The sequence below is a fragment of the Phocoena phocoena genome, chromosome 4, assembly GCF_963924675.1.
Source record: "Phocoena phocoena chromosome 4, mPhoPho1.1, whole genome shotgun sequence".
NCBI classification, from domain to species: Eukaryota; Metazoa; Chordata; class Mammalia; order Artiodactyla; family Phocoenidae; genus Phocoena; species Phocoena phocoena.
The window spans coordinates 79,176,477-79,202,943 of record NC_089222.1 but is presented as its reverse complement, the minus strand read 5'-3'; the positions used below and the strand labels follow the sequence as shown (position 1 = coordinate 79,202,943).

The following is a 26,467-nucleotide window of genomic DNA, read 5'->3' as shown; positions in this document are numbered from 1 at the left end:
CAACTGCAAACAGTGATAGTTTTATTTCTTCTTTTCCAATTTGAAAGTATATGGCTTATATGGCCTTAATTATGTTGAGGTATGTTCCCTCTCTGTGCCCACTTGCTGGAGAGTTTTTATCATAAATGGGTATTGAATTTTGTCAAAAGCTTTTTCTACATCTATTGAGATGATCATATGGTTTTTATTCTTCAATTTGTTGATGTATTGTATCACATTGATTGATTTGTGGATATTGAAGAATCTTTGCATCCCTGGAATAAATCCCACTTGATCATGGTGTATGATCGTCTTAATGTATTGTTGGATTTGGTTTACTAGCACTTTGTTGAGAATTTTTGTGTCTATGATCATCAGTGATATTTGCCTGTAATTTTCTTTTTTTGTGATATCTTTGGATTTGGTATCAGGATGATGGTAGCCTCATAGAATAAGTATGAGACTGTTCCTTCTTCTGAAATTTTTTGGAAGAGTTTCAGAAGGATAGGTGTTAACTCTTCTCCAAATATTTGATAGAAATCACCCATGAAGCCATCTGGTCCTGAACTTTTGTTTGTTGGAAGTTTTTAAATCGCTGTTTCAATTTCAGTGCTGTGATTGGTTTGTTCGTATATTCTATTTCTTCCTGATTCAGTCTTTGAAGGTTGTACCTTGCTAAGAGTTTGTCCATTTCTTCTAGGTTGTCCATTTTATTGGCATACTGTTGTTTGTAGTAATCTCTTTTGATCCTTTGTATTTCTGTGGTGTCAGTTGTAACTGCACCTTTTTCATTTCTACTTTTATTGATTTGAGCACTTTCCCCTTTTTTTCTTGATGAGTCTGGATAAAGGTTTATCAATTTTATCTTTTCAAGAACCAGCTTTTAGTTTCATTGATGTTTTCTACTGTTTTCTTCATCTCTATTTCATTTGTTTCTCTGATCTTTATGATTTCTTTTCCTTCTACTAACTTTGGGTTTTGTTTTTTCTTCTTTCTCTAGTTGTTTAAGGTGTAAGGTTGTTTATTTTTCTTGTTTCCTGAGGTAAGATTGTATTTCTATAAACTTCCCTCTTAGAACTGCTTTTGCTGCATCCTATAGGTTTTGGATCATTGTGTTTTTGTTTTCATATGTCTCTAGGTATTTTTTTATTTCCTCTCTGATTTCTTTGGTGATCCATTGGTTTTTTAGTAACATATTGTTTAACCTCTACGTGTTTGTGATTTTTACAAGTTCTTTTCTTGTAGTTGATTTCTAATCTCATAGTGTTGTGGCTGGAAAATATGCTCGATATGATTTCAGTTTTCTTAAATTTACCAAGGCTCACTTTGTGGCCCAGCATGTGATCTATCCTTGAGAATGTTCCATGTGCACTTGAGAAGAATGTGTATTCTCCTGCTTTTGGATGGAATGTTCATCTGGTCTAATGTGTCATTTAAGGCCCATGTTTCCTTACTGATTTTCTGTCTGGATGATCGGTCCATTGATGTAAGTGGGGTGTTAAAGTCCCCCACTATTATTTTTGTGTTACTGTTGATTTCTCCTTTTATGGCTGTTAATATTAGCCTTACATATTGAGGTGCTCCTATGTTGGATGCATATATATTTACAATTGTTATAATTTCTTCTTGGATTGACCCCTTGATCATTATGTAGTGTCCTTCTTTGTCCCTTGCAATGGACTTTATTATAAAGTCTATTTTGTCTGATGTGAGTATTGCTACTCCACCTTTCTTTTGATTTCCATTTGCATGGCATACCTTTTTCCATCCTCTCACTTTCAGGCTGTATGTGTCCCTAGATCTGAAGTGGGTCTCTTATAGACAGCATATATACGGTCTTGTTTTTGTGTCCATTCGGCCAGTCTTTTGGTTGGAGCATTTACATTTAAGGTAATTATCAATATGTATGTTCTTATTGCCATTCTGTTAATTGTTTAGGATTTGTTTCTGAAGTTCCTTTTTCTTCCCTTTCTCTTTTGTTCTTGTTCTTCAGGCATCCCAGCACTGGAGTCTGTAGGCTGTTGGGTGGGGACATGTCTCAGTGCCAAAAGAGAGTTGTGTTTGGATTGATTTTTCTGTTTTGTGTGTGTATCTATTGTAGGTTTTTCATTTGCAGTTACCATGATGTTTTAATATAGCAGTCTATATATATACAAGATTTTTTTAAGTTGCTGGTTTCTTACTTTCAAATGCCTTTCCAATATCCTGCATTTGTGCTCTCCTCTTCTCACAATTGCTGGTTTTGTGATCATATTTGTGTGTGTATATTTTCCTGCCTTTACTATATGTTTGCCTTTACTGGTGTGCTTTCCCATTTGTAATGTTCTTGTTTCTAGTTGTGGCCTTTTCTTTTCTGCCTAGAGAAGTTCCTTTAGCATTTGTTGTAAAGCTGGTTTGGTGGTACTGAATTCTGTTAGCTTCTGCTTGTCTATAAAGCTTTTGATTTCTCCACTGAATCTGAATGAGAGCCTTGCTGGGTAGAGTATTCTTGGTTATAGGTTTTCCCCTTTCATTACTTTAAATATATCATGCCACCACTTTCTGGCCTGCAGAGTTTCTGCTGAAAAATCAGCTGATAACCATGTGGGGCATTCCTTTGTATGTTATTTGTTGCTTTTCCCTTTTGCTTTTAATATTTTCTCTGTCTTTATTTTTTGTCAGCTTGATTAATATGTGTCTTGGGGTGTTCCTCCTTGGTTTTATCCTGTATGGGACTATCTGTGCTTCCTGGACTTGAGTATTTCCTTTCCCATGTTAGGGAATTTTTTGGCTATTATGTCTGCAAATATTTTCTCAGGGCCTTTCTCTCCTCTCCTTCTGGGATGCATATAATGTGAATGTTGGTGCATTTAATGTCATCTCAGAGGTCTTTGAGACTGTGCTCATTTCTTTTCATTCTTTTTTCTTTATTCTGTTCCATGGCCGTGATTTCCACCAATCTGTTTTCCAGCTCACTTATCCTTTCTTCTGCCTCATTTATTCTGCTACTGATTCCGTCTAGTATATTATTTCAGTTATTGTATTGTTTATCTCTGTTCTTTAAATTTTCTATCCCTTTGTTAAACATTTCTTATATCTTCTTGGTTTGCGCCTCCATTCTTTTTCTGAGATCTTGGATCATCTTTTACTCTGAATTATTTTTCAGGCAGATTGCCTATCTTCACTTATTTGTTCTCTGGGGTTTTATCCTATTCTTTCACCTGGAACATATTTCTCTGCCATCTCATATTTCTCTGCCGTCTAACTTTCTGTGTTTGTGGTCTCCATTTCTCAGGCTGCATGTTTGTAGTTTCTCTTGCTTCTGGTTTCTCTTGCCCCCTGGTGTGTGAGGTTGGTCCAGGGTCTTGTGCAGGCTTCCTGATGGGAGGGACCAGTGCCTGCCCACTGGTGGGTGGAGCTGGGTCTTGTCCCTCTGGTGGGCAGGGCCTTGTCAAGGAATGGCTTGCACTCCAGACAACTTTATGCGGCCTGTCTGCTGATCGGTGTGGCTGTGTTCCCACCCTGTTGGTTGTTTGATCTGAGGCATCCCAGCACTGGAGTCTGTAGGCTGTTGGGTGGGGACATGTCTCAGTGCCAAAATGGTGACCTCCTGGAGAGCTCACACCAATGAATATTCCCTGGGGCCTCCACCACAAGTGTCCTTGCTCCCAGAGTGAGCTACAGCCGACCCCCACATCCCCAGGAGACCCTCCAGGACCCACAGGTAGGTCCAGCTCAGGCTCTTATGGAGTCACTGCTTTGCCATGGATCCCGGTGCACACAAGGCCTTGTGTTTGCCCTCCCAAAGTGTAGTCTCTGTTTACTCCAGTCCTGTGCAGCTCCTGTACTCATGCCCCACTGGCCTTCAAAGCTAAATGCACTGGGGGCTCCTCCTCCTGATGCCAGACCTCCAGGCTGGGAAGCCTGATGCAGGGCTCAGAACTCTCACTCCTATGGGAGAACCTTTGTGATATAATCATTTTTCAGTTTGTGGGTAATCCAGACAGCAAGTATGGGATTTGACTATATTACAAAGGTGCCCCTCCTACCATCTTGTTGTGGCTTCTTTGTTTTTGGAATATAGAATATCTTTTTTGGTAGGTTCCAGTCTATTTTGTTGATGGTTGTTTAGCAGTTAATTGCAATTTTGGTGTTTTCGTGAGAAGAGCTGAGCTCAAGTCCTTCTACTCCACCATCTTGTCCTCAACCTCCCCCAGACTGCGGGTGCTGTGCCATGCCATGCCAGGGGCATAACAGCCTGTGGCTTCCCCGAGTCCAGGCTGGTAAGTTGGAGTCATTGCTCTGGCCTAGCTGCTTTTTCTGGCCTCACTGATTCAGGGCTGGGGCCACAACCCTAGGCCAGAGGTGGCACCCTCAAAGCATGGTGGGACGGTCAACCACCAGGTCAGGAAGCACATGGGTCCATTCTGGTAATAATTTAATTAAATATTAATGTTAAAAATAAACTTTATTAAAGTATTAATGTATATGAAATAAAGTTTCCCAATTATAAGTATGTAATATGAGTTTTGACAAATATACATGACAATATAAGTTATGTAACCACCAACAGACTAATTTTATAAAAACTATTCATCACCTTAAAAGGTTCTCTCGTGCCCTTTGCATTCAATTATTACCTCTCACTCCTTGGCCCCACAAAACCACTGATTTGCTTTGTGTCACCGTAGTTTTTACATATACTACCATTTTATAGAAATAGAAACATAAATAATTTTGTTTGTTTTCTTTCACTTAGCATAATGCTTTTGTGATTCATCCTTATTTTCATTACTGCATAATATCCCATTATGTGGATATACAAAAATGTGTTGTGTCCATTAACGGTGGAAATTTGGGTTGTTTCCAGTTTGGGGCTGTTATGAATAAATCTGCTATTAACATTCAGGTAAAAGTCCTTGTGTAACATTTATTTGTATTTTCTTGAGTAGATAGGAGAATTACTGAGTCATATGGTAAGTATATGTTTATGAGACAGGATAAACTATTTTATAAAGAGGTTATATCATTTTGCTATCCCACCAGCAATGCATGAGGGTTTTGGTTTTTCCACATTCTTGTCAACACTTCCTATTGTCAGTCTTTTCAATTAGATACCAGTGATGGGTTCACTGGTATCTAGTAGTGATTTTAATTTACATATTCCTAGTAACTAATGATGTTCAGCATCTTTAAAGTGCTTATTTCACATTTGTGCATCTTGTTTGGTGAAATGTCTGTTCAAAACTTTTACCTACTTTTTAAATCAAGTTGTCCTATTATTACTGGGAGTTCTGTAAATATTTTGAATAAGATATGTATTTTCCAAATATCTTCTCTCAGTCTGTGGCTAATCTTTTCATTTTGTTAATGGTATCTTTTGTAGAGCAAAATGATTTAATTTTGATGTCATGCAGGTTATCAATTTTTTATTTTATGGTTTGTGCTTTTCATGCCCTTTTAAACTGTTGTCTAACCCAAGATTACTATGATTTTCTTCTGATCCATTTTAAGTTAATTTTTGCGTTTTATGAAAGGTGAAAGTTAAGGCTCCATTTTTAATTTATGGGTATCTAATTGTTTTATCATTTATTGAAAATATTATCTTTCCTCTGAGTTGCCATAGCACTTTTGCCAAATATTGTCATTTATGTGTGTGTTTGTGGATATTGTTCCATTACACTAATATTTATATTTTTTCAATACTTTTTCAATACCAGCCTATTGTGATTCCTGTAGCTTTAGAGTATGTCTTGAAATTTTATAGTGTAGCTCCTTAAACTTTTTTATTTTTCAAAACCGTTTGGGCTATTCTAGATCACTGCATTTTCATACATAGTTTAGAATCATGTTTCAATTTCTTAAACAAAAAATGTCTGCTGGGATTTTGTTTGGAGTTGCTTTCACTTTGTAGATCAATTTGGGGAAAATGAACAATATTGAGTTTTCTGACCATTGATCAAGGTACATCTCTTTATTTAGGTCTTCTTTCATTTCCCTCAGCATGGTTTATAATTTTCTGTATACATATTTTCTACATGTGTTAAATTTATACCTATTTTATAGTTTGATGCTATTATGAGTATTGGATGGAGAGTTCTATAAATTTCAGTTTAGTCAAGGATGTCAATAGTGTTGTTCAGAACTTCTATATTCTAATTATTTTTTGCCTAATAATTCTATCGATTATTGAAAGAAGAATGTTTGCATCCTCAGCCTTAATTGTAGATTTGTCTGTTTTTCCTTCTAACTCTCAGTATTTCTCCATGTATTTTGAAGGTCTGTTACCAGATGAATCCACATAAAAGGTTGCTATATCTTCTTGATGAATTGACTTCATAATCATTCTCCCTATTTATCTCTCAAATTTTTTCTTGTTCTGAAATATACTTTGTCTATATTAATGATCCATTAATATAGCCACTTCAGCCTTCATTTAATTAGTGTTTTCATAGTATACATTTTCCATTCTTTTAATTTATTTTTAAACTGTATTTGTCGTAGGCAACATATATTGGATCTGAATTTTTTTTTTCCACTCAGGCAATCTCTGCCCTTAATTGGAGTGTTTAGACAATTTATTGACTTTAATGTGATTATCCCTATTGTTGCCTTGAATGAAAAGATTTTTCTATTTTCTATTTGTTCTCGCATTTTTTTATGCTACCTTTTAATGATTCTATTTTATGTCCTATTGTCCTAAGTATTTGTTTTAAATTTTAATTTAAAAACTTTTTTTTTAATTTACATTTTGCTCTTTGGTTTATTATGTATATATATATCTTTAACTTCAAATAAATAAACAGCATTATACCACTTCACATATAAGAATCCTTTAACAGTATACTTCTATCTCTCTTCCTGTTCTCTTCCTGCTCTTAGTACTACTGTTGCCATATATTTTATTTCTATCACGTTATAAATCCCACAATGCATTGTTATTTGCATTTTCAGTGATCAATGATTTTTTGAAGAAATGAGTCTTTAATATTAATCCACATATTTAACCACTTATGGTGTTCTTCATTACTTAGTGTAGATCCATATTTTAATCTGGAATCATTTTTCTTCTGCCTAAAGGACTTCCTTTATTATTTCTTTTTAATACTTCAGCTATAAGTTATCAATACCGACAGGCCAAAAAATTCTAGAATAAGATAATGCTATGGAGAATAGGGTAGCTATTTTATATACAAGGGATTAGAAGGCATATTGTGTTCCTACAGTACAGTTGCTCTAGTTTTTATATACAATGTTTAAAGGTTACTTTCCATTTATAGTTATTACAAAATATTGGCTGCATTCCCCATGTTGTACAATACATCCTGGAGCCTATCTTACACCCAATAGTTTATACTTCCTACTCCCAGACCCCTCTCCTTCTCTCCCCACTGGTAACCACTAGTTTGTTCTCTTTATCTGTTGAGTCTGCTTCTTTTTTGTTATATTCACTAGTTTGATGTATTTTTTTTCGATTCCACATATAAGTGATAACACGCAGTATTTGTCTTTCTCTGTCTGACTTACTTCACTTACCATAATGCCATCTGAGTCCACTCATGCTGCTGCAAATGGCAACATTTCATTCCCTTTTTTGCTCTATTTTATATTGGAAATGCTTTTTAAATTTTTAATGTTTATTTTCTTATTAGTCATCCTTTTTTTTAAGAACATTAAAATGTGAAAAGTGTATATTTAGGAGTTGAGCAAATAGTACATATGTGTGTGTGTGTATATATATATATATTTTTTATTCAAACAGAAAGTCACAAAAATTATAAACATCCTCATCAGTTCACTCAGTCCCGTGTAATTAATTTTTTTATCTTGATCTTTTGTTAGCACTTTTATGAGTTCATCAGTTTTCCATTAGAGTTCTGAAAATGCTTATTCATTCAGTTCAGCAGTATAGTCAGTTACCAGAAACCTGTACTTGTCAGAGTCTTTTCTATGAATTCCTTGAAGATGAAACCCTTTTATAGGAACATATTTTCAAAAGCATCAGAATACACCCAGAACTGTCTGTAAATGACAAAAGACTTAAAAATGACCACAGTTAAAGATTTGATGAAAGTTCATAATAATGCAATTGACAAGGAAATTTAGTTATTTCTGAGATATACATTTTAAAGTAATAACTAGAATTATGACATATAACATTATACCAGAACATATAAGATTTTTAGAAATTTCATGTAATGTCTGAAACATTTATATTAACATATTTCCATACAAATAACCCAAAGAAAGTTTAGTATTAGTTGTTTTGTTTGTTTATATTGCAGGTTCTTATTAGTCATCCATTTTATACACATCAGCGTATACATGTCAACCCCAATCTCCCAGTTCAGCACACCACCACCACCACCACCCGCCACTTTCCCCCTTTGGTGTCTATATGTTTTGTTCTCTACATCTGTGTCTCAATTTCTGCTCTGCAAACCAGTTCATCTGTACCATTTTCTAGGTTCCACATATTTGCGCTAATATACGATATTTGTTTTTCTCTTTCTGACTTACTTCACTCTGTATAACAGTCTCTAGATGCATCCACGTCTCTACAAATGACCCAATTTTGTTCCTTTTTATGGCTGAGTATATTCCATTGTATATATGTACCACATCTTCTTTATCCATTCGTCTGTCCATGGGTATTTAGGTTGCTTCCATGATCTGGCTATTGTAAATAGTGCTGCAATGAACATTGGGGTGCATGTGTCTTTTTGAATTATGGTTTTCTCTGGGTATATATATGCCCAGTAGTGGGATTGCTAGGTCATATGGTAATTCTATTTTTAGTTCTCTAAGGAACCCCCATACTGTTCTCCATAGTGGCTGTATCAATTTACATTCCCACCAACAGTGCAAGAGGGTTCCTTTTTCTCCACACCCTCTCCAGCATTTGTTGTTTGTAGATTTTCTGATGATGCCCATTCTAACTGGTGTGAGGTGATACCTCATTGTAGTTTTGATTTGATTCTCTAATGATTAGTGATGTTGAGCAGCTTTTCATGTGCTTCTTGGCCATCTGTATGTCTTCTTTGGAGAAATGTCTATTTAGGTCTTCTGCCCATTTTTGGATTGGGTTGTTTGTTTTTTAATATTGAGCTGCATGAGCTGTTTATATATTTTGCAGATTAATCCCTTGTCAGTTGCTTCATTTGCAAATATTTTCTCCCATTCTGAGTGTTGTCTTTTCATCTTATTTATGGTTTCCTTTGCTGTGCAAAAGCTTTTAAGTTTCATTAGGTCCCATTTGTTTATTTTTGTTTTTATTTCCATTACTCTAGGAGGTGGATCAAAAAATATCTTGGGTTTATTTTTGTAGGTCGTTTTCTTCTCTTGTGTTTCCCACTTAGAGAAGTTCCTTTAGCATTTGTTATAGAGCTGGTTTGGTGGTACGGAATTCTCTTAGCTTTTGCTTCTCTGTAAAATTTTTGATTTCTCCATCGAATCTGAATGAGATCCTTGCTGGGTAGAGTAATCTTGGTTGTACGTTCTTCCCTTTCATTACTTTAAGTATATCATGCCACTCCCTTCTGGCTTGTAGAGTTTCTGCAGAGAAATCTGCTGTTAACCTTATGGGAGTTCCCTTGTATGTTATTTGTCATTTTTCCCTTGCTGCTTTCAGTAATTTTTCTTTGTGTAATTTTTGCCTATTTGATTACTATGTGTCTTGGCATGTTTCTCCTTGGGTTTGTCCTGTATGGGACTCTCTACACTTGCTGGATTTGGGTGGCAATTTCCTTTCCCATGTTAGGGAAGTTTTCGACTATAATCTCCTCAAATATTTTCTCGGGTCCTTTCTGTCTCTTCTTCTTCTTCTGAGACCCCTATAATGCAAATGTTGTTGCGTATGATGCTGTCCCAGAGGTCTCTTAGGCTGTCTTCATTTCTTTTCATTCTTTTTTCTTTATTCTTTTCTACAGCTGTGAATTCCACCGTTCTGTCTTCCAGGTCACTTATCCGTTCTTCTGCCTCCATTATTCTGCTATTGATTCCTTCTAGTGTATTTTTCATTTCAGCTATTGTATTGTTCATCTGTTTCTTCTTTAATTCTTCTAGGTCTTTATTAAACATTTCTTGCATCTTCTGGATCTTTGCCTCTGTTCTTTTTACGAGGTCCTGGATCATCTTTGCTATCATTATTCTGAATTCTTTTTCTGCAAGGTTGCCTATCTCCACTTCATTTAGTTTTTCTGGGGTTTTATCTTGTTCCTTCATCTGGTACATAGCCCTCTGCCTTTTCATCTTATCTTTCTGTGAATGTGGTTTTTATTCCACAGGCTGCAGGACTGTAGTTCTTCTTGCTTCTGCTGTCTGCTCTCTGGTGGATGAGGCTATCTAAGAGGCTTGTAGAAGTTTCCTGATGAGAGGGACTGGTAGTGGGTAGAGCTGACTGTTGCTCTGGTGGGCAGAGCTCAGTAAAACTTTAATCCTTTAATCCAGAGCTCAGTAAAACTTTAATCCACTTGTCTGCTGATGGGTGGGGCTGAGTTCCCTCCCTGTTGCTTGTTTGGCCTGAGGTGACCCAACACTGGAGCCTACCGTGGCTGTTTGGTGGGGTTAATGGCAGTCTCTGGGAGGTCTCACACCAAGGAGTACTTCCCAGAACTTCTGCTGCCAGTGTCCTTGTCCCTTGGTGAGCCACAGCTGCCCCCCTTCTCTGCAGGAGACCCTCCAACACTAGCAGGTAGGTCTGGTTCAGTCTCCTATGGGGTCACTGCTCCTTCCTCTGGGTCCCGATGTGCATACTACTTTGTGTGTGTCCTCCAAGAGTGGAGTCTCTGTTTCCCCCAGTCCTGCCATCAAATCCCACTAGCCTTCAAAGTCTGCTTCTCTAGGAATTCCTCCTCCCATTGCCAGACCCCCAGGTTGGGAAGCCTGACGTGGGGCTCAGAACCTTCACTCCAGTGGGTGGACTTCTGTGGTATAAGTATTCTCCAGTTTGTGAGTCACCCACCCAGCAGTTATGGGGCTTGATTTTATTGTGATAGCACCCCTCCTATCATCTCATTGCAGCTTGTCCTTTGTCTTTGGATGTGGGGTATCTTTTTTGGTGAGTTCCAGTGTCCTTCTGTCGATGATTGTTCAGCAGTTAGTTGTGATTCCAGTGTTCTCAAAAGAGGGAGTGAGAGCATGTCCTTCTACTCTGCCATTTTGAACCAATCTCTTCCTTTATTATTTCTTATACTACATGTCTCCTAGTGATGGATTCCCTCAGATTTTTATTCATGAGTAAAAATCTGTATTTCACCATTTGAAAGATATGTGCTGAGTACAGAATTTTATTTTGACCCATTATAATCATTTGTTGCTTTCAAGATGTCATGTCATTTTGGACTGTGTAGTTTCCTATGAGTAGATTTCATCATTCTTATCTTTGCCTCTGTGTAGGAAATATATCTTTTCTCTCTGGCTGCTTTTAACATTTTTTCTTCATCACTAGTTTTCAACAGTGTGATGGTGTATTTTTCGGTGTATTTTTCTTTATGTTGATTCTGCTTAGGATCCTTTGAGTTTCTTGGATCTTTAGGTTTACTGTTACCAAGTTTGGCTATCATTTTGCTATTTTGGCTTCATTGCTTTAAATATGTTTTCTGCTGATCTTCCTTTCTGAGGCTCCAATTACATTTATTCTAGACTGCTCAATTTTGTCCCAGGGGTCAGTGATGCTTTGGGGTTTTCTTCTCTCTCATGTTTCTTTTTGGAAATTTTCTATTGCTTTTTATTCAAATTTACTATTCTTCTCTGCTATGATGTCTAATATTCAGATAAAAATATATCTGAAATGATTAAATTACCTCTCAAAATTTGAGTCTTTTTAATATCTTCTAATTCTCACTTTATCACATTCATGTTTTCCTCAGCCTTCTTGAATATCTGGAATATATTTTCCAAAGCATTTCTAATATCCTTTTCTGCTAATTTTATCATCTCTTTTATTTCTAGGTATGTTTCTGGTGATTTACTTTTTTCCTCTGGTTATCCGTCTTTTTCTTGATACCTACTACTTTTCATATAGTTAACATTGTGAATTTTACATTTATGGTGATATTTTGTTGGATTCTTTTCAATAGATAGTTATCTGGAAGGAAGTTATGTTACTTAGAATCAGTTTTTAAGCTTTTTTAGGGTGGGTCTAGAAAAGCCTTTAGTTTATGGCTAATTTGTTCCCACTACTGAAGTGACACCCCTGTATCTGTTTTCCCATGTAGTTGGAGATCTCAGCAGTTTGGCTGGTAGTGACATGAAATATTCTCAGCCTTGTATGAGCTTTGTGAATTGTTCTGCTTTATCCTTTTGGTGGTTTGTTCCCAAGCCTGGGGTAGTTTATTCACATGGATGCACAGATCAGTACCCAGACAAAATTTCAAGAGAACCATTCTATAAATCTCTGGTGTATTCTATCTATGCAGCTCTCTTCTCTCTAGTATTTTGCCTCATAAATTCTGTTTTTGCCACATTAGACTCTGATTTCTGTCTCCTTGGTTTGGTGAGACTTCTGATCTCTCCTTGAGTTTCGGTTTCCTGGGAAATCTCTCCATTCAGTAAGCTAGAACACTTAGTTTAAACTAAAGTTTACTTCGATTGTTATCCTTCTCTCATCTTATTCTATGTTGCCTGTTGACCAATATGTGAAGACTGCCGTTTAATATATTTTGTTCAGCTTCTTAGTTAAGGTAGGAGATTAAATCCAGTATCCATGTTGACTTTTCAACAACAATTGCCTAACCTCCCCAAACCTAAGGTATAACTTTCCAGGATTCTTACGTACTTACTTACTTATTTATTTATGGATGCGTTGAGTCTTCGTTGCTGCATGCAGGCTTTCTCAGTTGCATCAAGTGGGGGCTACTTTTCATTGTGGTGCACAGGCTTCTCATTGCGGCGGAGTTTGTTGCGGAGCACGGGCTTTAGGCACATGGACTTCAGTAGTTGTGGCTCACAGGCTTAGTTGCTCCCCGGCACATGGGGTCTTCCCAGACCAGGGATCGAACCCGTGTCCCCTACACTGACATGTGGATTCTTAAGCACCGTACCACCAGGGTAGTCCCCAGTATTCTTATTTTTAATTCAAAAAGAAAAATATTTTTGTTGGTGTCATACATTCTAGTTGCCTTTTTTTCTCTTCTCAGTACTGCATTTGGGAACTCTCTCATACCTGTAAGCAGAAGTAATTAACTACTTTTTAACATTAAAAGTTTAGAGATATTAATTTGCTACAATATATAGTATGTATAATATTGCACTTATAATAATATTAAGATCAGTTCTACTTTTGTGTGGAAATTTTTCAAACTACTTTAATAACATTTCTGACTTGATGCTAATAAAAGCTCTGTGAACTAGATAAATCTAGCATTATAATTCTCATTACAAAGTAAAGAAGCTAAGGCCTCACAAGATTCATTATTTTTCTCAATCACATAACCTATAAATGATGAGATAGGATCTTCTGACTTTTATAACAGTGTTTTTTCCAATTTTCCAGAATCTGTCTTCCTGGAAGATGTAGAACTTTATGTAAAATAGCAAAACATCTAGTATAGTATGGTAGCAAAACTTTTCACTTTTCATGAGGAAGGCAATATGGTGGAATAGAAATAACTAGATTTAGAGTAAGCGGATGATTTGTCAGTCATATTCAATCTAAGTAATAAAACAACGTGGAATTACATAAAATGAGCAAAACAACTTTTATACAACTATTTTATATTTACTTTAGGAAACAAAAAGCAGATTTACAATTGTTCAGCTAGAGGGCATGTTGTAAATGGATCAAAAAGAGAGTTTAGTGTATGCCAGTTGTTAAGGTGACCAAAATGCCTGCTTAGGAGATCCATTTTAATTTTTCAGGAGATTTAGTTAAGAAATTAATCAAATGGCCTTTGTATTTTAGTAAATGGGACAAAATAAAGAACAAAAGATTGAGAAATTTAAAAATTTTTGTGAATGAGTTAGATCTCTGTTCATATCTACTATGGTGTCAAAATCTTTGATATATGTAGTTAATCTTTATGTAAAATCTTGTGTTAGGTATACACTCTGTTTAAGAAGAGAATTAATTTCGAACCTAATAATTATTATTTTTGAAAAAAGTCCCCTAATTGCATACCTAAGCAGCTGTAGCTATTGAAGTATGACATTTCTTGATCTGTTCCCCCCTTCATAGCAAAAAGATTTTATATGATTCATCTGTAAAAACATAAAATCAAGTTAAAGAGCAAGTTGAGTAATCACTACTTACATGATAAAATATATGAGAAAATATGATTGCAGGTCATTCCTATTTTTTGCAGTGGTCATGGCTATTATATAAGGTTAACCTATCCTATGTAAAGCCACCATATCCTTCCTGACTTTCACCAGTCACTGCCTGACTTACCCAACCCTAAAGCATTACTTTCCAATAATCTTATTTATTTTTTAATTCAGCGATAAAAATAATAATGGTTGGTGTAATACATTCTAGTTGCATTGTTTCTTTTCCTCTCAGAGTTGCATTTGGGAACTGCAATGGGTTGGCTGTGGTGGATTTTATACAGAAGACAGTACTGTTAAGCATGGGGACCATTGACCTATATAGATCAAGTGACCTATACCAACGACAACCACGGTCTCCTCGAAAAAACAAGCAGTTCATTGCAGGTAGGAGATAAGATCGTTATGAACTTGATTAGTTCACCTGTTTTCTTACCTTTAGATTTCTTGTCTTTCTTCTGTGATGCTATTCAAATGCACAGCAATATAAAGTCAACATACTTTACAATACCACGTAAGTAAAATTGGTCAGAAACATAGTAAGAATCTTTGAAAGGGTAAAGGAGGTGTTTAAACTTCAATTTGTTGTTAACGTTAGGAAGGATCTCAAGTTTCTTAAGTTGAATTCCTAAAAAATAACAAAAGATAAGATATTAAATATAAAAATGCTAAGAAAACCAGGCTATCTAGTTGAAAAAGCTGCTTGCAATGGTTGTGTTAACTGGGATAGTTTTCTTCTAATATATGATAGCTTTAAAAATATAACTTAAGGTCATTCACTAGTTTTAATATTTTAAAGTAACTCCATTTTTTGGCTGTCACCTTTCCTTGTTGGATGGTAACTTTCTTGGAGGTATTTTCACAAATGCAGTAAACATTATTAACATTTTAAAATGCTATGAAAGATGATATTTTTCTTGACAAGACAAATTAGAAAAACATATAAAGTTAGTAAAATACAAGCCAAAATACTTTCTACGTATAATGCCAAACCTTGATATGCCAAATTATCCAAAGTTGTACTAAAATTTCAGTACATATCCAAATAGTTGGCTTTGCAAACATTGCCAACATTTTGTATATTTTCTGTCCACTGACATAGTTTAGTTGGTAAAATATTGGCTGAGCTAAAAGGTTTGCAGGTGGAAATGCATCTATAGTATTATGTTATTTTATACAGTTTTTAAAATTTTCTACTTTTTTAAAAATAATCAGTTGAATATTGACACTTTTACTAAATATACCCACGTAAAGACTATTTTAAAGTAAAAAGAGTACATTATGGTAGGTGTTATTTTCTAAATAGCAAATGTGCCAAATGTAACATCTGAATGTGGTAATAAATGAAGTTTCCTTTTGAACTAATGAAAAATTACTTGATATACTGAAATTCTCCTTCTTTGTTAATCTTTCTTTTGTAAACCTATACCCTTTCCAAATTGCTAATTTAGACCCTTTTCAGGAGCACAAAAGTTCTCCTTCAGAACCTGGAGTTTTGTTAGGGATCTCAACTTTTAGCAATATTTTATGAGTGCCAGCAATGTAAAATTAGACAGGTTCTGCTTCTACCACTACTGGCTTTTGAAACAAAGGCAGAATAGAGAAATTGTGCATGAATGTACCATGAGATCCCCTCACGATTGAGAAAGAGAAAGTTGACTTTTGAAAGTTTATGGACTCTTGATAGAAAGATGTTAGGGGATAGTAGGCACTGTTTGCATGCTGAAACACTAATTCAATCAGAAAAGCTGTGGATCCTAAGACAACATCTAAATTACTTGCTGGATATACACAGTGGGATGACAAAGTGTATATTTTGACAGAGGTAATACAATTATTTAATTTAAACTTACTGAGCCTCAAAAATTATGATTAGAGCTCAGAATTTTAATGACTTTAAAATTAGGAAAAACTGTGATGAAGTTGTAAACTCTGCTTGTATTTAGTATATATAATGAATACTCTGTTATTAAAAAAAAGACTAAAATCCCTAAGCTTTCTTGTTAATACTGAAGATTAAAGACAACCATTTTTATATTTATGTGGTAACATACATATTACTTATAAGCTAAATAAGTTTACTATGTAAAAAGCATAAAGAGAAATATGCCATTTATTTTTATAAGATATTTGATTAAATAAAATTACTACAGCATTCTCATCATTCATCTATCACCTCACTTTCTAATTGATTTAATTTTTTAATATCTCCTTTCTAATTTGATTACCTAAACTTGCTGCAATTTCTTCTTCTTGGCTGTTCTATATTCTGGTATGATATCACTTCCTTTCACTTTAGACTATTTTTCTCTCTTTCTTCTGCCTGCTGCTGATGCTGGTGTTCTGGCATGTTCCAAAGACAACTTTTGCATGCGTGGCCTGTCTAACTTTTATCCTGATTTAACGAAACGGATCCGTACTTCCTACCAGAGTAAGTTCAATAAAGGTTAGGCAAATAGCTTTTTTTTAAGTCATAATGCTTGAGTTAAATCCATATATCTGTGCTTAGTAATGTGTTTTTAAAAACACATTCAGCATGCATGCAAATTTTTGTTTTGTTATGGAAATGCAACCTGATAATTTTAATAAAAATTATATAAATATTTCAAATAGTTATATACCCATTTACCCATATTCATTGTTTCAGTGTTTATTTCAAACCATGTGTACCATGTGCTATTAGTCCAAGAGCCATTGTCTTTTGTTTTGAGGAGGAAGAGCCATGGTGTCCTTGTAAATAATAAACCTGATATTCTAGCATCAATAATAATTGAATGCTTATTTTGGAAACCTTATGCCTTTGGCCATTTTATAAAATTATTTTAACCAGGGCCACAATACTTGCTTTTTCTAATGTAATTAGATTTCTTGGAGGTTTTTCATTAAAATAGAATATACAAACACACATTTCTATAGTGATATTAGGAAACAAACACTGTGAAACTGGGGAATCAAGGTCACAAATAAAAGTCACTAATATTAACATTTACCATGGTAGCAAATGCAAATCTGAAGATGGTGTGTCAGATATTCTATTAAATGGTGCAGAAAGAGTGGGGAGTGAGAGTATGATTGGAGGTGCAGATGATACTAGTGATACTATGGGTGAATATTTATTGACATGAGAAGATGTATGTAATATGTTAATCAATATGTTTAAAAAGAACTTAATACATATAAGACAATCTCATATTTGTATAAAATATATATATGGATACATACATGTTTGTTGCTTGTATCCTAAATTTCTTCAGACCTCACCTCACCAGCTTGTACATACTTAATAGAATTACATCACTTATAAAAACCTAGAATTTTGTGTTCCATTAGCTAAAGGAAGTCAATACCTGTGAAAGCCTTAAAGTTTTTCTGGGGTGCAGAGGGTGACTTATTTTTGCTCGGAACTATTCTTTAGTTTTCTACGCTGAGCACCCCCTTTTTCAGTGCTTCCCACTGCCTCTACTCCTGGTGCTTGTGATAGAACACATATCTGTGTTGGCTTCTGCTGTTACTAAAACAGAAACTTATTAGGTATTATAACATTTCTTGACACCTGAAAATTATATGAAATTTTAGTTTCCATAATTAAAATTTCCATAAAAGTTGTATTGGAACACAGCCAAACTCATTCATTTACATATTGTTTCTGGCTGCTTCCAAACTACAATGGCAGAATTGAGTAGTTGCAACAGAAACCATATGGCCCCTAGAGAATGGACTTGAGGATACGGGGAAGGGGAAGGGTAAGCTGGGACAAAGTGAGAGAGTGGCATGGACATATATACACTACCAAACGTAAAATAGATAGCTAGTGGGAAGCAACTACATAGCACAGGGAGATCAGCTCGATGCTTTGTGACCACCTAGAGGGGTGGGATAGGGAGGGTGGGAGGGAGGGAGATGCAAGAGGGAAGAGATATGGGGACATATGTATATGTATAACTGATTCACTTTGTTATAAAGCAGAAACTGACACACGATTGTAAAGCAATTATACTCTAATAAAGATGTTAAGGGCTTCCCTGGTGGCACAATGGTTGAGAGTCCGCCTGCCGATGCAGGGGACACGGGTTCGTGCCCTGGTCCGGGAAGATCCCACATGCCGCAGAGTGGCTGGGCCCGTGAGCCATGGCCGCTGAGCCTGCGTGTCCGGAGCCTGTGCTCCACAACGGGAGAGGCCACAACAGTGAGAGGCCCGTGTACAGCAAAAAAAAAAAAAAAAAAAAAAAGATGTTAAAAAAAATAATTGCCCACCTTTAAAAGCAAAAAAGAAACCATATGGCCCATGAGACCTAAATATTTACTGTCTTGCTCCTCACATAAATTTGTTGACCTCTCTCCTATACTATTCTTCATTACCCATCCCCTACCACCTAAATGGTTTCAGCCACAACCTTTCCTGAAAATAGTTTCCAGGTGGTTTAACACACATACTCAGACTTCAGAATCCTAGTTTAGCCTTCTCAAGGTAGACTCCCCCTACTGTGTGTGTGTGTGTGTGTAAGAATGCATCCATCTGTACAGATAGAAAAAGTTTCTGGAACATGAGACTGTAGATTTTATAAATTTCTTTTAATGTATTTTATGGTATTTCTATAATAAACACATAATGCTTTTATAGTAAAAAGAAGTTGGATTCTGAGGATAAGAAGCAGGCTCTTAATCTGAATTCTACAATATCAACCATGATATTAAAGTTAATTACTTCAATAATCTTATGTTGCCTTCAGAATAAAAAAGCCAAGATTTTAAACCTTCATTCAGGGTACTCTAAAATATAATTCTTATCTGCATCTTCAAATGAATTTTCTACTACTGCTATAAAAACACTCCTCTTAAGCCAGTGTATGTATCTTACTACACTTATAATTTATTTATAAGTGAAACTTTCCTTAGATTTCACTCCCTATAGTAAACCTTTCCTGCTGCCATTAGAGCCCTTTGCACCAATTCCTTAATTTAAATGTCTACGGTGTACAGGCCTCTACACAGTAGTGTCTGAACCATTTAATTGGTACTTAGATTTGTTTGTATTTTTATGCATATGCTCTACCTTTATAAATGCATGATAAGAACCTGAAAACCATATCTAAAATTGTTATTATCCTCTACACCCAGCACAAGTATGAGCTCAGCAAGTCAATGATGATGGTAGTGAAATAGAGCATGACAGGAGACTCTTTTTGCTAACAAGAATAGCCAGCAGAATTTTCAGATTTGATAAATGAGAGTAGACATGGCTTCTGGGTTCACTGGAATTTTGCAAAAGAAATCATAGTTTTTTCTAAACAAAGAATTAAAGTGTCAAGACGAGTAAAATCAAGTCCTCAGAAGGCCATAAAAGATGTTCTATGTCTTCCATGGGACTATGATTTGTGGATGCAAAGAAATGCTTTGGAAAGAGCAAGAGACATAGGGTGAGAAGGTTTATATCAAGTTCTGCCTTTTCTTCTTATTGACTACTCATTACATTTATAATCTTAAGCAAGTCATTTAACTGCTCTGAGTTTCTTTTTTCTCATATATAAAGTAAAAATCATAATCCCTACTTTCCCCTTAGAGACTTTTGGAACTTTTCAAGATTAGTGTTTATAATTGCACTTCTATAAATATTAGACATTATTATTATAATAGAAGATGAAACCACGTCACAGGTTAAATAACCTTTCCAGAATACAACAAATCTATGGAAGAATTTAGGGCTAACATCCAGTCAGCTGCCTCATCACCTAGTGCTCTTTCTACTTGTTATAATGAGAAGTTCTGCTAGTTAATGCTTTGTGGTTAAAGGTTTTTGTTTGTTGGTAATATCTATAATTTGACTACATAGTAGAAGTGCACATTTGAGAAAAGTTCACAATGTACATAAACAAAAGGACATGCTTGCTTGACAACTTAAAAGGTAGTTGAGAAAGAACATTATTAGAACAACCTTACCAGTGTTGAAGAGGTATTTACTTAAAAAAAATTGATAATATACCATTTGAACAAAAGGAGGTTTGGAAGGTATGCTTAAGGTAGAACATTGTCAGAAAAGGTGCTTGTGCATCAATTTCTAGTTATGCATTGGGGAATCCTTTGGAAAGTTTCAGTCCTATCTACAGACATTTTCTCTCTTTCACTGCATAGTTTGTTCAGAGTGTGGGGAGTCATAACAGATCCTGGAAATACAAATCAGTAACATAAAGAAAAATTGAACGAAAAGGGAAAGATAAGAGAAAACTAGCAAAGAGAGGCAAATAAACATTTTCAAAAATGAATGGAGCAGGCTTTCCTGGTGGCACAGTGGTTAAGAATCTGCCTGCCAATGCAGGGGATACAGGTTCGAGCCCTGGTCCGGGAAGATCCCACATGCCACGGAGCAACTAAATCCGTGAGCCACAACTACTTAGCCCACATGCCACAACTGAAGCCCACGAGCCTAGAGCCCATGCTCCACAACGAGAAGCCACCGTGATGAGAAGCCTGTGCACTGCAACGAAGAGTAGCCCCCACTTGCTGCAACTAGAGAAAGCCCACACGCAGCAACAAAGACCCAACGCAGCCAAAAATAAATAAATAAAATTAATTTATTTTTTTTAAAATGGAGAAAGTCAAGAATGGAGGAGGAGTAAAACAATAAGAGGAATGCCTCAAGGAACAAAAACTAGCAAAAATTATGGTAAACAATGAATGGGAAAAGTCCATTTATTTAAAAAATATTTATTAAGCATCCTCTGTATAAAACATTTTTTAGGCAGTAGATATATAATGATGAATGAAATAATTATAGTCTCCCCTCAATTTATAAGAGAAAACATATAAAGAAATTCATAGATAAACAATTACAGTTGAAAAAAGAAAGCAATCCTATGAAAGAGAAAAATTAGACATGGAAAAGTTGGACCTATTTTTGAGAGTGTTGTTAGGGAAGGGCCTATCTGAGGAGGAAACATTTAAGTGAATCGTTACAAGATAAGAAGGAATCAGACAAAGCTTTGAACTTACACTTCTGACCATAGAGTAACAGGGACAAGATTTAACATCCTGCCTCAAACAAACAGAAACAGCCATAATAAATGAAGCTGTGGTTTTTAAGACATGGGACATCAGACAATGAAGAACAGTAATTTCTGACAGATAAGAAACAAAAGAAGTGAACCCTATAACCATACCTCTTTATTGCCCTGAGAGAGTTTCTAGACTGCAGCAAAGGGAGAAGGGGAAACCCAAGAGGAAACCAGTCAACTCCCTATGCTGAGAAGATGGAGATGAGAAACGGGGGAAACCAAAGCAGCTACAGCTCCTAAAGAGAGGATCCCAGAGATCTACAGTTTCCTCCTCCAACAGATCAACACATACCTATGATGTAGCTACACAGGGACAGGTAAAGAACCATCTGAAAGGATTAAAGGAAATGGTATCCAACACTCAAAGGGAATAGTGCCTATTTTTTCCCACCAGGCAGACTAAAAAAAAAAAAAACATATATATATATATATATATATATATATACATGAAATTCACATCTGCTTCTAATTAACATTGTACTGGGGATTCTAGCCAGTGTAGTCAGGCAAGAAAAAGAAAAGTTATCCAGACTGGAAAAGAAGTTAAATCATCCTTTTTCATAGACAGCATGATCTTCTATGAAGAAAATCTAATGAAGTCTACAAAAGAGCTACTAGAACTAGTAAGTGAGTTTAACAAAGTACAGGATATAAGGTCAGTATACAAAAATCAATTTTATTTCTGTCAACCTGCAACACTTAGCCATAAATTAAACAACAGATGTGAAAGACCCATGCGTTGAAAACCGGAAAACATTTCTGAGAGAAGTTAAAGGAGACCTTAAAAAATGAAAAATTACATGTCTCAATATTATTAAGATATCAGTTCTCTCCCAATTGATCTGTAGTTCAATACAATCCCAATAAATATCCAGCAGACTTTTTAATAGAAATTGACAAACTGATTCTAAAGTCCATATAGAAATGCAAAGGATTTATAGTAGTCAAAACAGCTTTTAAAAAGAACAATCTTGGAGAACCAACACTACCTAATTTCAAGACTTTTTTAAAAATTAGTATGTTATTGAGTCAGGGTGGTATTGGTCCAAAGACAGATATGTCAATGGAACTCAACAGACTCCAGAAATACATCTACATATATATGGACAACCGATTTTTTTACAAAGATGCAGAGGTAATTAAGCAGAGAAAGAATAATCTTTTCTACAAATGATATTTAAACAGTTGAATATCCTTTTGTAAAAAAAAATAACTTTGATCCATACTTTGTACTATATTTTTAACAGTTAATTTACAATGGATCATAAGCTTTAATATAAAACCTAAAACCATAAATCTAGGAAGAAAGGAGAAAAATTTTGTTACCTTAGGTTAGGCAAAAGTGTTTTAGGTAATATACCAATGACATGCTCCATAAAAGAACAAATGTATGGATAAATTGGATTTTTTCAAAAGTAAAAATTTCTGCTCTTTATAAGACACTGTTTTGAGAGTGTAAATTTAAGCCATGGACTAGGAGAAAATATTTGCAAAGCATATATCTGATAAAGGACTTGCATCTAGAAAAACTTTTTTTAATTTCTCAGAACTCAATAATAAGCAAGCAACCCAATAAAAATATAGGCCAAAAATTTGTATAAATAATTCACAAATGAAAATATAGTGATAAAAATAAGCATATGAAAAGATACTCAAAAACATTCATTATTAAGAAAATCAAATTAAAACTACAATGAGATATAATAATACATCTATTATCATGACTATAATTTAAAAGACTGATCATACCAAGTACTGGCAAGAATGTAGAAGAAATAGAATCTCTTACACACTACTGGTGGGAATGTACAATGGTATAACCATTTGTCAGGTTCTAAAGATTTAAACATACACTTATAATATGACCTAGCCACTTTAGTTATTTATCCTAGATAAATGAAAGCATATATCCATACAAAGATATTCATAGCAGCCAAAAATTCAAATATCTTCAGTAATCAAAAACTAAAACAACTAAAATCTCCGTCAAAAACTAAATGAATAAACAAATCTCGTATGTTTGTTCAGTGGTCTACTACGCAGTAATAAAAATGTACGCACTATTGATATGTGCTATACCATGGATGAATCTCAACATAATGAATCTTACATTGAATTAGAGAAACCAGACAAAAAAGGGCAGATACTGTATGATTCCATTTATATAAAATTCTAGGAACTGAAAACTAATGCAGAGTGACAGAAAGCAGACCAATGGTTGCCTGGGGATGGGGAAGGGGCTGATATGGAGAGGGCTGGAAGGGAGGGTTACAAAAGGACACAAAGAAACTCTTGGATACATTTATTATCTTGATTGTAGAGATGGTTTCACAGGGGTATACATATGTCAAGATTTATCAAATTAAATACTTTATAAATATGTCAGTTGAACCTCAAAGAGTTATTTTTTAAAAGAGAACTAGGCACATAAAGGGCAGGGAGCAGTGTATTCCAGGCAGAATGAACAGCTTATAAGAAGGTTCTAAGGTGGTTAAGGACTTTAACTATCTTCTAGAAATAGAAGGTCAAGGAGGCTTGGGGTGTAGTGATTGAGAGGGAAAGTGGGTTAAGATTTTGATGTCTAGATGAGCAGGGACAAGATCATACAAACTTCTAAAGCAATTATAAGAAATTCTGTTTTGAGCAAGAAAATGATATGCTTTGATTTATATCTTAAAAATGTTATCCACACTGCTGAATGAAGAAAATATTGTGGGGCCAAAAAGAATGAAAGCCAGTATACCAGTTGGGAGGGCAATATTATACTCCAGGCAGGAAAAGGTAGCTTTGGCCAGGGTGATAGTACTGTTGTTGGAGAAAAAAGATAGGTGCAAGAATCACTTACAGAGCTACTAATTATAATTCAATTTGGGAGATCAGAAAGTGGAATCAAAGATTATTTCCAAATTTGGGCTTGAGCCAATGACTGTCATGATATTATTTACAAAGATGAAGAAACGGGTTGAGGCACAGTATGTTGGTAGGGAATAGAGTTCGGTTTTAGACATGTTAAATTTTGGTGTGTATTGTTTATCCAAGTGAAGACGATAAGTGGATAGGTAAACAAATCTGAATATCAGGGCTGTAATTTAGTATGTAGTGGCATGGGAATGAAGTTATGTAGGCATGGAGGGAGCAGAAGAAGGGAAGAGGGGACTTGTGGATAAAGAAACAGGAATTTCAAAATTTAATTTCCAAAGGAAGAAGTATAGCTGGCGGAGAGGACTTGCCAGAGAGAAGAGAAGAAATGAGACTATTGCAGAAGCCAAATTAAAGGGGAGTGTTTCAAGAAGTGGTCAACCACATCAAATGCTACAGATAGGATAAGTAGGGTAAGCTTAGAAAAGGGTCTAGTGCGTGCTGTGCTGTGAAGGTTATCAGTGACTCTCTAAAAAGTAGTTTTGAAAAATATTGGGATAGAAGCTACAATTATATTAGACTAAGGAGTGGCAAGTGAGGAAACAGCACAAGTAAATAACTCTTTTGAGGTGTTTGGTTATGAAGGGGTGCCAAAAAATAGGTCAGTACCTGCATTGGAATAAAGTGTTAAAAGAAGGATTTTTTTCATTTTAGATAAAGAGCATATTTTAAAGTTGATGTGAATATTGAATGATCCATAGAGAAAGAGAGATTGGTGGTAGGGGACAGAGGGAATAATAACTAAGGAAGCAAAATCCTTCTGAAAGTTACAGGAGAGGAAATCAGAGCATATGTGCAAAGATTAGTATTTAATAGGAAGTTTTCTCTATTGTAATAGAGAGGTACATAAAAGAAAAGGAGAAAGCTACAGAATCAGAGGGATAAGTTACAAAATGTATGATTTGGTTGAGAAATGAAACAAGTGATTTTTACATCTCTGCTTTTCAGTTCTGTATTTTAATAGGTTTCTTTTTGAAATCAGTTTTACAGTGTTTTCTTACTCCAAACTTTGTACTGAAAAGCACACTGATCTGTAATTAGTAGGTAAAATATAAGGTTCCATCTTTGAATTCTAAAAAAATGAACAAAGAAATTAAAAATAGGGGGGAAATTACTTAGTAATATATGTGAGTTTTCTAGAGTTTAGTTTAATAGTAATTTCAGTGTGACTCGAACAAATAAAACAGCTAATATAACTTAGGGCAGTGGTTCTCAACCCGGCATGATTTTGTCCCCCAGAGGATATTTGGCAATGTCTGGAAACATTTTTTGTTGTCACAATTGGGGGGAGGAGTACTCTACTGGCATCTAGTGGGTAGAAGCCATAGATGCTGATAAACATCCTGCAATATATCACCCCACAACAAAAAAATTATTTGGCTAAAATGTCAATCAAATTTGAAAGCATTGAGACCAGAGAAGTTTATATGGTAAATGGTAATTTGGTAAGAACATTCCCAAAGTGTAGACTATTTATATATGTGAAGACATTTGTACACTGGGTATTAGTCTCCTAAAGAATATTGGTATTTTATTTAACATTCACAAGTTGCTACTTCAAATAAGATATTGATTAAATTATCCATTAAGACACGTTATAGGTATATATTCTTAGAAATCTTTAAATAAATGTTGATATAATTCATTGTACCCAAGGGGGTTTTGTCTTCTGATATTCAGTTATTTATTTACAATATCTCTATCTGATCTTAACCGGGATTTACTATTTTCTAATGAATCACCATACAAATCTTCCAAATTTAGTTGTCCATTTGCTTTACTTTATCCATATATCAGACATAACTTTCTCCACATAATCTTTGGGAAATCTCACCATTGAGTGTTAAATATATTATGAGGAAAAACACAATTATTTGGCATTACCCTGAGCACTTCAATGAATACCTACTAGTGTCAGTAATGGATTAACCAGTTTACCTGGTTTCCATTCCTTTGTTCCACATGCCTTCAATACAGCTTTAACAGTATTTCCAAGAGATTAGATATAAGTGGAGGGGCTTTCCATTTCCAGATAGGATGTTGAAAGATATAAAAATTCTTCATCCCCATGGTAACAATGATGACACAACAATAATAAAATCCTGTGATAATAACAATGATAAAATTAAAATTATACTTTTCTACAAGGCTTCTGAAGAGTGGATTCAAAGAAGCCTTGATTAACTGAATTCCAGAGAGATAAGAGCCATTCATAGATAAGCAGAAAACCACAGCTGCTTTTATACCTGGGGCAAGTGACTGAGTTGGACACAGGT

General features: G+C 35.1%; 1 protein-coding gene across 2 annotated transcripts in view; it reads left to right on the top strand.

The window, feature by feature from the left end:
- The window catches only part of STXBP5L (syntaxin binding protein 5L), a 398,063-nt gene that overhangs the window by 291,210 nt on the left and 80,386 nt on the right, over positions 1-26,467 (top strand). Inside the window, exons 18-19 of one of the 2 annotated variants that reach the window (XM_065875972.1) lie at positions 14,459-14,610; positions 16,583-16,654. In XM_065875972.1, coding sequence (XP_065732044.1) covers positions 14,459-14,610; positions 16,583-16,654 — 224 coding nt within the window. The remainder of the gene's footprint in view (positions 1-14,458; positions 14,611-16,582; positions 16,655-26,467) is intronic. The other variant, XM_065875974.1, reaches the window with a different exon arrangement.